Source organism: Saccopteryx bilineata, chromosome 1 (assembly GCF_036850765.1).
Source record: "Saccopteryx bilineata isolate mSacBil1 chromosome 1, mSacBil1_pri_phased_curated, whole genome shotgun sequence".
In the NCBI taxonomy this organism is placed as follows: Eukaryota; Metazoa; Chordata; class Mammalia; order Chiroptera; family Emballonuridae; genus Saccopteryx; species Saccopteryx bilineata.
Genome location: NC_089490.1, coordinates 8,708,641 through 8,719,709, shown reverse-complemented (window position 1 = coordinate 8,719,709; position 11,069 = coordinate 8,708,641). Strand labels below are relative to the sequence as shown.

The window sequence follows — 11,069 nt, the reverse complement described above, 5'->3', positions numbered from 1 at the left end:
GAGAAATCCACTTAGATTTTTCTATACTATTGAGGGATCCTTAAACCACAAGTCCCTTTAATAATCTCCCTTAGAGGTCCTGGCTGGTTGCTCAGTGGCCTGGCATGCAGACACCCCGGGTTTGATCACTGGTCAGGATACACATGAGAAATGACCATATGCTTCTCTCTCCTTCCTTCTCCCCCTTCTCTCTCTGTCACCTCCTCTCACAGCCAGTGTCTCCATTGGTTTGAGCATCAGCCTCAGGTGCTGAGGATAGCTCGGTTGATTCAAGCATCAGCCCCAGATGGGGGTTGCCAGGTGAATCCCAGTCGGGGTGCATGCAGGAATCTGTCTCTTTATCTCCTTTCCTCTCACTTAAAAAAAAAAAGAAGAATCTCTCTTGGAAGATGTAAAAAAATTCCTAGCAAAAATTCCCTGGCACACTAAGGGGGCAATGCTAGTATTTAAACCCAGAAAGAATCAACCCAGAGCCCAGAATATTCACATCACTGGCTGTAAAGGAAGAACTAACACAACAAACAAGAAAGAATAAAGGCAGAAGAGAAGTAAATGATCAGTGCAAAAATATTAATCAGTATCATCAAATGGACATGGTGCATGAGCAGGGATTTCTGGACATGAGAACCCTATAAATGGGGCAACAACAAGACAGGAAAAATGGGTTTGGGATGGGGCTATGGAGCAGGAAGGGTAATGAGTTCAGTTTGGGATCTTTTTCTGTTGTTGCTGTTCTAAACTCAGGACGGTGAGCATGGGGCTCTCAAATGAGTTTTAGATTCTGCTGCAGGAAATAATGCATGTTTTGTTCTATGGAAAGATTCTCCCACCTGCCACTTCTTGGCTCATGTTAATGAGGTTTTTGTCCTTCTAAGCTTAGAGACTGGGGAGCGTAGGCTGGAGGTGGACCGTGAACCTATGGGAAGGTTGGTGCTGTGTTGGACCCAGATGTAGGGATCCCAGGGATGGCATCGTCCATAGCATCCTTGTGTCTAGCTGTGGGAGAGTCCACAGGCAGTGAACGGTCTCTGAGGAGCCTCCTGTTGCCGGCACAGTAATCACCTTGAATTCACCATCTGACTCCATCAGTTAATTCTTTATTGCTAAGCTACTCTGGCTAACCCATTTTGAGTTGAATTTCTGAAGGTATGATAGGTAGGACATTCAAAAAATAATAATAAACTCCAATAGAATTACAAACTTTGAGGGCAGAAATTATGTTGTATTTAGCATCTTATTTCTAGGATCTGGCAAGTGTATTCTACAAAAAACAATTCACTAAATATCTTATTGATCAACTTATTCAAGCATCCGACAAATGTTTATTGACCAGCTAATTTCTGCTACTTTTCTAGATTGTGAGGCTACATAAGGAAAATATTTTTACACTAATATAACTTATAGTCTACTGACAAATGAAGAAGTCCCACAGGGAGGTTAAATAACTTAGAGTCTCTGTTTCCTCTAGTCCTCTCCTTGAAAGCGAGATTCACCCAGTTTCACACCCGTTCTGGGAGCTGCCGTGCTTTAGATGACGATAACCAACCATCTGTGCATCAGGGGAACTGGACCGTTCATGGGCCAGCGCCCAGCCTTCAGCCACAGGGCCTATTCCAGAGATCGGGACATCTTACTCAAGCCACTAATCATTCTCCTTTCCTGTGGGTCCTCTAAGTGGACCCATAGGAATTAATCCTCAATTTTGGAAGTTAAAAAAAAAATGTTTCATAATGCGTAATAAAAATCTTGCCTGTTAAAATAAAAAAGCATATTTTTGCCTCACCAGTGGTGGCACAGTGGATAGAGCATCAAACTGGGACACTGAGGGTTCTGGTTCAAAACCCCGAGGTCACTTGTTAGAGCATGGCTTCATAGGCTTCAATGGAGGCTTGCCAGCTTGAGTGCGGGATTATCAACATGATCCAACATTGCTGACTTGAGACCAAGGTCGCTGGTTTGAGCCCAAGGTTGCTGGTTTGAACAAGGGGTCACTGACTCGGCTAGAGGCCCCTGATCAAAGCATGTATGAGAAGCAATCAATGAACAACTAAAATGATGCAACTACGAGTTGATGCTTCTCATCTCTGTCCCTTCCTGCCTGTCAGTCTGTCTCTCTCTCTCTCTCACTAAAAACAAAACTTTAGCCTGACCTGTGATGGCGCAGTGGATAAAACGTCGACCTGGAAATGCTGAGGTTGCCAGTTCGAAACCCTGGGCTTGTGTGGTCAAGGCACATATGGGAGTTGATGCTTCCAGCTCCTCCCCCTGTTCTCTCTTTGTCTCTCCTCTCTCTCTCCTCTCTAAAATGAATAAATAAAATTTAAAAAAATAAAATAAAAACAAAACTACATTATACTGAATGAAAAAAGGCAAATTCAAAAATATTCATATATTTCATGATACCATTTATATGAAATGTTGAGACGAGGCAAGTTCGTAGGGACAGAAAGTAGGTTAGCAGTGGCCAGGGACTGGAGAGGAGGAAAAGTGGGTGGTGACCGCAGACTGAGTGTGGAGTCCCTCTGGAGTAACGGAGACATTCTGGAACCGGGTAATGATGATGGCTGGCCATATTGTGAAAGTATAAATACCACTGAATTGTACACTTTAAAAGGGTCAGAATGATGAGTTTTACATTATGCGTATTTTACCATGATTGAAAAAAATTTAAACTAAATAAAATAAACGTGTACATACTTATGGGAGCATACAGCATAGTTTCAAACATAACGTTATAAGTTTAACAAGAGAAAGACTATTATGACCAGAAGGCACTCCAGAGGGCTGTAGATGAATGATCCTCAAAGAAGAGCAAGTGCTCTGTGATTGTCAACCCAGGAAGCTGCAGAGCGTCCCTCCTCCTCACTTCCGAACGTTTTAAGACGTTTCCGGTCATTCTTTTTTTCACACGATTTCTTCTCCCGCCTGTTAACTTTTCTTTTTTGACTCATTATGATGTTAAAATATTCTTACTATGTTTTACATTAATTGCTTATGTTTATTTTATAATTATTAATTTTAAATTGTGTTTTATTTTGTGCCCTAGAGATAAAAAAGGACATGTTCATGTACATGATCCACAATTACATTTTCTCTTGGGCTAGAATTTGTGAAAAATGGTCTCCACGCCACGTTTTCTGTTAAGTTGCTGACAGTTTCCGGAGCGGGGGTTCCACGTCTCTTCTGATTGTATTATATCTCAGGAATGGGGTTTTCTCTGTAGATTCAGCTACATTTTCTCCTACTTTTTTTAAACTATATTTATCATTTTTCTCAGCCCTTCTTGCATAATCAATTGTCACCTTTCTAAAAAAAAAACCGCTCAAATATTTGACCATTACTTGCATGCCCTTCTCTAGGCTAAATCGCATTCCCCATTGCATTTTCTGAGGGTCTTCGGTCATCAGTATCAGCTTGTGGTCCTTGGGCAGGATACCCGAGGACTTGGGACGGGTCAGGTCAGGTCAGACGTGAATCCACAGTGAGATGACAGCCCTTTTGACCCGGCACGTGATGCTCTCACAAGTCCCCTTTCAAGGTGAAGGGGGACAACAAGCTGGGGCTCGGAGCCTAATCCTGGTTTCTAGTATCCAAGGAAACGGCGTCAGGAAAACCTACACTGAGGAGTGAAAAAACGAGGAGGAAGTGTAGAATTTCAGAGAAAACTGGGGGGAAGAGGAGCATAGGACACTTGGTCCGGTTATAAAAGAAGAGGTGTGCACAGGCATCGTGGAGGGAATTCTGACCCATCCTGGGACCGTCTTCGGGAAGAGGAAGCGTAGAGAACAGGTAATCAATCTCCTGATACTCATGTCCATAGTCACCCACTGCCTGAACTTGTTCTCCGGTGGCACGGAGATGACTCGCTCACAACACCGTCCTTGGCAGCTACCAGGACCCATCCTGTCCTGTCCCTGGCCTTCACCGTCCACGACGACTCCGAGCCCCTTGGCTGCTGGCCCAGGACCCAGAATAGGTCTCCACACTGCTGTGGGTTGTCTGGTTGAACGAATGTCCAAAGGTCTTATGTTTCGCTCCCTCAGAAAGGATCGGTTCTGGGTGAGCTGTTTTGGGGTCCCGCGTCACAGTCACTGCAGAGAAAGACATGATAAAAAGCAATATTTTGTAAATTAATAAAAAAATATTAATTTCATGAAACTAATACCCAAATAAGAAAATAAAAGTTACAGTGACATAAGAAATTTAAAGTGGGTTCCTGTTGGTGGCTCAGTGGATAAAGCATCAGCCTGACATATGGCTGTTCCAGCTGTGATTCCTGGTCAGGGCACACAGGAGAAGTGACTATCTCTTTCTCTTCCCTTCCCACAGCCAGTGGCTTGGTTGGTTCCAGTGCAGCCTCAGGCACTAAAAATAGCTTGATACTAGATCAATGGTCCCTGATGGAGTTGCTGGGCAGATCCCGGTTGGGGCACATGTGGAGTCTGCCTCACTACCTCCCCTCCTCCATCTAAAAAAAAAAAATTAAATAAATGAAATAAATAAATAAATAAAAGGAATTTAAAGTAGAAGAACTTTCTAGGGCACACCAAACAGCCCCTCTATAAATACATGAAAAGTTCTTTATCACCAGCAAACAAGCTAAAACTCTCAGTGAAACGTTCATGACGACAGAATCTCAGTTGTCTCAGCTCACAGCCTTGAACGTGAGGATGTCTACGCCGTTTTTCTCCCTCTCCCTGAACTAGACCACTTGGGAATGTGCACCGGGGACCACGTCATGGTCTTTCAACCCTTTGGCTTCTGTTATCACTGTGAACGCTGATCCCATTCAGCACTGACCCCTGGTCCCATGAATGTAAGTTCTGGACTGCATGTTTCAGCAGCGACTGACCGTTCTGTGAGTGACTGCCATGTGTGCCTCCTGAAAGAGAGAGGCTGGGGCGGCCTCTGTGGCCTGGCGTACCTGTTCTGCCGCTCTTCCACGTGGTCAGGCCTGCCGCCACCAGCAGGACCAGTCCCAACATAAGTAGTGCTGCCCATGAAAACGTCATCCTGGAATCTGAAATGAAAACCCCAAATCCCAGCATATCATGAAACTAGGAGAAGTTGAGATAATTCATTGTATCCGAACAGCTCCTGAAACGGAGGGGTGGTGAGGGCTGGGCCCCCCAGGGAGTAATTTGGTCTGTGCCTCCCTGCCTTGTGGAAGCTGGGAGAGAGCTGAAGTTTATGTCTGTTAGCTTTTTTTTTTTTTGGTATTTTTTCAAAGTGAGAAGCGGGGAAGCAGAGAGACAAACTCCCGCATGCACCCCAGCGGGATCCATCCAGCATGCCCAACAGGGGGTGATGCTTTGCCCATCTGGGGCCACTGCTCCTTTGCAACCGGAGCCATTCTAGCACTTGAGGCAGAGGCCAAGGAGCCATCCTCAGCACCCGGGCCAACTTTGCTCCAATGGAGCCTTGGCTGCAGGAGGGGAAGAGAGAGACAGAGAGAAAAGAAAGGGGGAAGGGTGGAGAAGCAGATGGACGCTTCTCCTGTGTGCCCTGGCCAGAAATCAAACCTGGGACTTCCACACACCAGGCCAGCACTCTACCACTGAGCCAACTGGCCAGGGCCTATGTCTGTTAGCTTTATTGTTTTAATCTTGTAGACAAACAGACAGACAGTTGCAAAGTCACACACATACAAAACACACAATCACACAAGCACTGACATACACACACACACACTCACACACATATTTCTCCCCATTCTCTTTTCCAGTTATAGTACCACCATCGCTGGAAAAACAAGGTGGCAAAGGATAATATTACCCAGTCCCTGGCCATGAAGGTGGTATCAAAGAAAACCAGTTTCCAATCCAGAGAAGACAAAAAAAAAAAAAATCTGGGTTGGTTTTCCTCTTTATTTTCCTAAGCTAAGAGGGACACATGGGGTCACCAACCTGAGAAAGAAAAAGTTGCCGTTTTCTCCTCATGGAGCAGGGTGTTGCTGATGGAGCAGGTCACATTTGCCACGGAGCCGTTGGTGACCAAGAGCGAGGCCTGCACCTGGAACAGCCCATCACCGCCTGGAAGGACCGTGGGAAAGGACAGGACCGGCTTTCCCTCCGCGTCCCTCCACTGCACGTGCGGCTCGGGGAACCACCCTTCCGACGTGCACATCAGCTGAATGTCTCCACCCTGCAGCTCCTCCCAGGTGATCTGCGGCGAGGAGCCCACACCTGGAGAAGAGACAGCGAGTCACAGAACCCTCCAGTCCCTGCAAGTGGCAACCCGGGCAGGAGAGTCACTGGGAGGAAAGGGGAGAGCCTGCAGCTTACGGGGCCATTGCACTCCCCTGAGAAGAGGCTAGATGGAGCGTTGGTGTGTTTTGTTTTGTTGGCTTATATTTTATTTTATTTTATTTTATTTTATTTTATTTTATTTTTTTTGTATTGTGAAAATCATGCTGGGACAGATATAAGGTAACCAATCTTCCCCCTTTAGGGAAGACAGTCCTTCTTTTGTAAGTTCCGTCCTCCCGTGAAAAGTGTCCTCCTACATGTCCTCCTTTTGGATATTGGAAGAATAATCTGTAAATGTCCGTATTTGATCGATGCAGTCGATCCATGGCGTGTGATATGACGTATTTGTATCTAACTGAGTACTTTTTTCTTACAAGTAGTTTTTAAAAATTAATAGGCATGTAAGCATAATTACAATATAAAATATTACAAATGTTTTATTATGTATAAAATATTTATCATATTATAGTGTATTATTGCTGCCATGAATAAAATTTTTCTTTTATTTACGATATTGTTTTCTTCAATTTATTTTTGTCTTCCTTTTCATTGTAAATAAATTGGTCACCTTAAGATACAATAAATTTCAAATCTTGTCCTCCTTTCTTCTTCTTTTTCTACACCTGAGAACAAAATGATTCTGACCAGGATATAACTCACATGGCCAGCAAGTGTATCAGTGAGAGAATAGTCTCTGAGATCAAAATTTTATAAATATGTGTGTCCAACGTCAGAAAATGATGGAGTTCATTCAATTTTTTCACATGGGCACCTGCGGATAGCCCCTAAATGTGCTTATTAATTTAGACACAAAAATCAATGGAAGAGCCGAGTAGAGTATCTGAGATGTTCACTATCCCTCAATGGTATTTGCTAACCTTGGAAAGTCAACTTTCATTCACAAATATAGACAGTGGCAAATTATGAGGCAGGGGACCATGTTATTATTATTTTTTTTTGCCTTACCTCCTCCATCCTGCCAATTCTGTCAATATCTACGATTTTTCTTTACATGTGCATCTAGTTTAGTCTTCCAATAACTATGCTTCCTAGTGCTACACATCTCCCAGGATTTCAGAACAGCTCTGAAATAGTGAGGCCTGTGTCAAGTCACAGAGTGAAATTCTCAAATGTCAGTAAATGGATGGTCACTTGATGGGGATCCTGGGAAGGGTACAAAATCTGTAGCCAAAAAGTTAAATCCGAGTTTGTGGACTTTTATGTATCCACATCAGTTACTGCACATCAGAGGGTTCAATGTAAATTAAAAAAAAATATTTTATTTTATTTATTCATTTTAGAGAGGAGAGAGAGAGAAAGAGAGAGGAGAGAGAGAGAGACAGAGAGAGAGAAGGGAGGAGGAGCTGGAAGCATCAACTCCCATATGTGCCTTGACCAGGCAAGCCCAGGGTTTCGAACCAGCAACCTCAACATTTCCAGGTGGACCCTTTATCCACTGCACCACCACAGGTCAGGCGTTCAATGTAAATTTGACGAGTGAAGGGATGTTAGGAAAATTCCAATGCCGGGTAACTTTTTCAGAACTACCACGTTAAAGCAGTAGGAACCAAAACGTCTATTTAGAGTCCTTACCGACTACCCTCAGATCCAAACTCTTCTCCTGGTAAACACCGTCCTTTTCAAAAAGGCACCAGAATGGCCCATCATCCGAAGTCCTGGCATCCCGTATCCGCAGGGTGAGCCTTCCCGCACCGATGTCATCGGTCACCAACACTGTCCGCCCTCGGTACTCGGCCATCTGCCCTCCAGGCACGTGGTCCCCATCGACGTACACATGAACAGCAGGGTGGCGGTGGGAGCGGACCCACCTCACCTCCATGCTCCGTGCACTAGCCGCGGGAGACAGGTCACAGGATAACTGTATGTCTTCTCCCACTCTGACAAGAAGGGGCTGGGAAGGTCCAATCACTTTTAAGGAAGCTATTAAAGAGAACAGACAGAACCCAACAAGACACTCAGCATGGAGCAAATACTGTCATCGGCAAGGACATCTCAAGTGGAGGGTAGAACCCACCAGCCTCCCTGGGGGCTCAAAGCTCGAGGTCAGCATTTGGAGAGGGGTGGCTTTGGTGTGATAGAGATAGAGGTGGCCGCTGTTCCATGCAGAACCACTTCACTATGTGTGCCAGTCTGAACGAGATCTCCCTAACAGAACCTTCACGTGCCCTCAACGATAATTATATTCAGATTGCAACCCGATAACAGAATTTCACAATTAAAAATCCTAGAAAAGAGATGACGTCAGCATAATGGCGGGGTAGGAAGCGATACCGATAAATCTCCCCCAAAACTCAACAAGATCTTCAACCAGAAACAGAAAAACCTATCCTTGGAGCCTCCAGATGTTTCACAATACACCCGAAGGTATGGTTGAGTGAAAAATTGGCTAAATATATAATCAAACCCCAAAGGAAATAGGGAGTAAGAAATGTTCCACCTTCCTCACTAACCTTAACAGGGCGGCTTTCACTGGGAACTGAGAATATAGAAACTAAGGCGGGCAAAGGGGGTGAATACTTCCAGGCCGCAGCACAAACGGCCAAACCAGGCTGTGGCACAGAGATCCAAGCTGAGGAAAAACTGTTCTTGTTGCAACCCGGGCAATACAAGCTAATACTCGCGCCAAACCCAGACAAAGAAAGACAAGCGGAGCAGCCATTTTCCCCAATCTCTGGGTCGATGCGCACAGATAGTGGGCGAGAGATTTCTTCCAAAGCCCCAGGAGTGGGCGCCCGTGTTACCCCACGGATAGGCAGAGTCAGAGGCCTTTGTGTGGGCCAAAGGTGGAATCTCCGGGCCGCCCCAGAGCCCTGAGAAAGCCACGCACGGGGAAAGAGCAAGAGCCAAATCCAACGCTGGAACTTTTCCATGCGGGCGGGGGTTTCACTCAGAGGGTGAGGCAGCCGGCCTGATATCCTGGTCTGCGCGCACGGAGAGTGAGCGAGAGATTCCTCCGAGTACCTCGGCAGTGCCCGCCCGTGTTATCCCACAGAGGGGCAGAGTCAGGGGCCTTTGTGTGGGCCAAAAGCGGAATCTTGGGCCGCCCCAACACCTTGAAAAAGCCGCGCTTGGGGACCGAGCGAGAGCCAATTCCAACGCTGGAACTTTTCCAAGCAGGCGGGGGTTTCACTCAGAGTGTGAGGCGGCTGGCCTGATATCCTGGTATGTGTGCGCAGAAAGTGGGCAAGAGATTCCTCCAAGAGCCTCGGCAGTGCGCGCCCATGTTATCCCACAGAGTGACAGAGCCAGAGGTCTTTGAGTGGGCGGAAGCCCCGCCTGATTATGCTAGCAGTTCTGACTGACTGAGCCTTACCCAGAGCCCTGTGCTGAGTGGGAATAGAGTGTGGAGTTGCCAGCTCTTTGAGCCTCTTACTATCCAGGCAGAGGCAGCAGCAACCCCATAGCTGGATTATCAGGCTACTAATTGAGGAAGGAAAGACTAGGAGAAAGGCTCCATGAACAAGAACTCTCTCACTGGCGGAGCCTATAAATGCTAATGTGCCTCGACTGCCAACAAGACTGAAGCACAATACATGACATCGCCATAGAGACTTATCAACTGCAAACCTCTACCTGAGTGTGCCAAAGGGGCAGAGCCCGGGGTACAGAGTCACCAACCAGGAAGAGTGAGAGAAAAGAAAAAGCAAGAAGATAACCTCTCAAAATCAACAATAATCTGCAGAGTTTATAATCTATCCCATTTTATTATATTTGTTCATTTGTTTCTCTTATCTTCATTCTTGAATTTTTTTCCTCCACCAATTTGGTCGTTTAACTCTCTGCCGGTCTTACTCTCTCTTCTCCTTGAACTACACTACCCATAAGTGTTCCATCTCCCATTATCTTTTCTTTCCTCTTCCTTTCTCTCTATGAGGGTTGCACTCCAAAACCCTTAACTCTCTCTCTCTCTCCTCTTTTATATTTTTTCTTCTTTTAGTAGTTCCCTCTTTTCTCTCTCTCTCTCTCTTTTCTCCCTCGATGTTAGTTTCTTCCTTTCTCCTTTACGTCTCCTCTCATTCAAACCTCAATAATGAACAATATCTTATCTGGGACTCAAACTTATATTTGTGGCATTTGGGGGGGGTTTACTTCACCTTTTTAACACACTAGCAGTGCTCCCATCCCTGGCTCTCCATTTTATCTAGTGCTTGTTCCACTAAATAAAATAGTAATTTTTTAATTTGTCCCCCCATTTTCCTGTTTCCCTCTTATTCCTCTCATCATAACTCTTAGTCAAGCAACACCTAAAAGCAAATCATTTTATTCTTGACCCAAATTTTTTTCTTATTTGCTTTTTGTGGGTCCATACACCCTTTTATTTTTCTTTCTTTTTTCTTTTTTTTCCCCCTTTATTACTTCTCCCCAATTCAGGCCCTCCATTACAGGCATTGTTTGTTTGACTTAGTACAATATACTTCACAGTTCACCACAAGATTTTCTCAAGAAAGAGGGGAGAGGAGAGGAGAGGAAAAAAGGAGGGGGAGAATAATTTCCTTTTTCTAATTTTTATTTTATTTTATTTTTCTTTATTTCATTATTAATTTAAAAAAATCAACTCTTTTCGATTTTTTATTTTTCTTAACTTTTTATTCTTTATTAAATCTCATTAATGCTATCAACAAAACCACCCTCAGATGCCATTAAGCAAGAAAAAATCGAATATCATGGATACAAAAGAAAGAGACATAACACAGCTAGATGAGAAAAAATCTATGGAGAAAAAATTTAATATATTGGAAAGCTTGAAGCTAAATGACAGAGAATTTAAGATAGAAATCGTAAAAATCCTCCGAGATATAC

The 11,069-nt window shown here is 44.6% G+C and overlaps 1 protein-coding gene across 3 annotated transcripts in view; it reads right to left on the bottom strand.

The window, feature by feature from the left end:
• Positions 1 to 2,388: 2,388 nt before the first annotated feature.
• The window catches only part of BTNL2 (butyrophilin like 2), a 28,884-nt gene continuing 20,203 nt past the window's right edge, over positions 2,389 to 11,069 (bottom strand). The window contains exons 6-9 of one of the 3 annotated variants that reach the window (XM_066254454.1): positions 7,842 to 8,189; positions 5,907 to 6,032; positions 4,925 to 5,020; positions 2,389 to 4,091 (exon numbers count right to left, since the gene is read on the bottom strand). In XM_066254454.1, the coding sequence (XP_066110551.1) occupies positions 3,922 to 4,091; positions 4,925 to 5,020; positions 5,907 to 6,032; positions 7,842 to 8,189 (740 nt within the window). In that variant the 3' untranslated portion in view covers positions 2,389 to 3,921. Of the gene's footprint in view, positions 4,092 to 4,924; positions 5,021 to 5,906; positions 6,186 to 7,841; positions 8,190 to 11,069 lie in introns of all 3 variants that reach the window. The other 2 variants (XM_066254387.1, XM_066254419.1) reach the window with 2 other exon arrangements.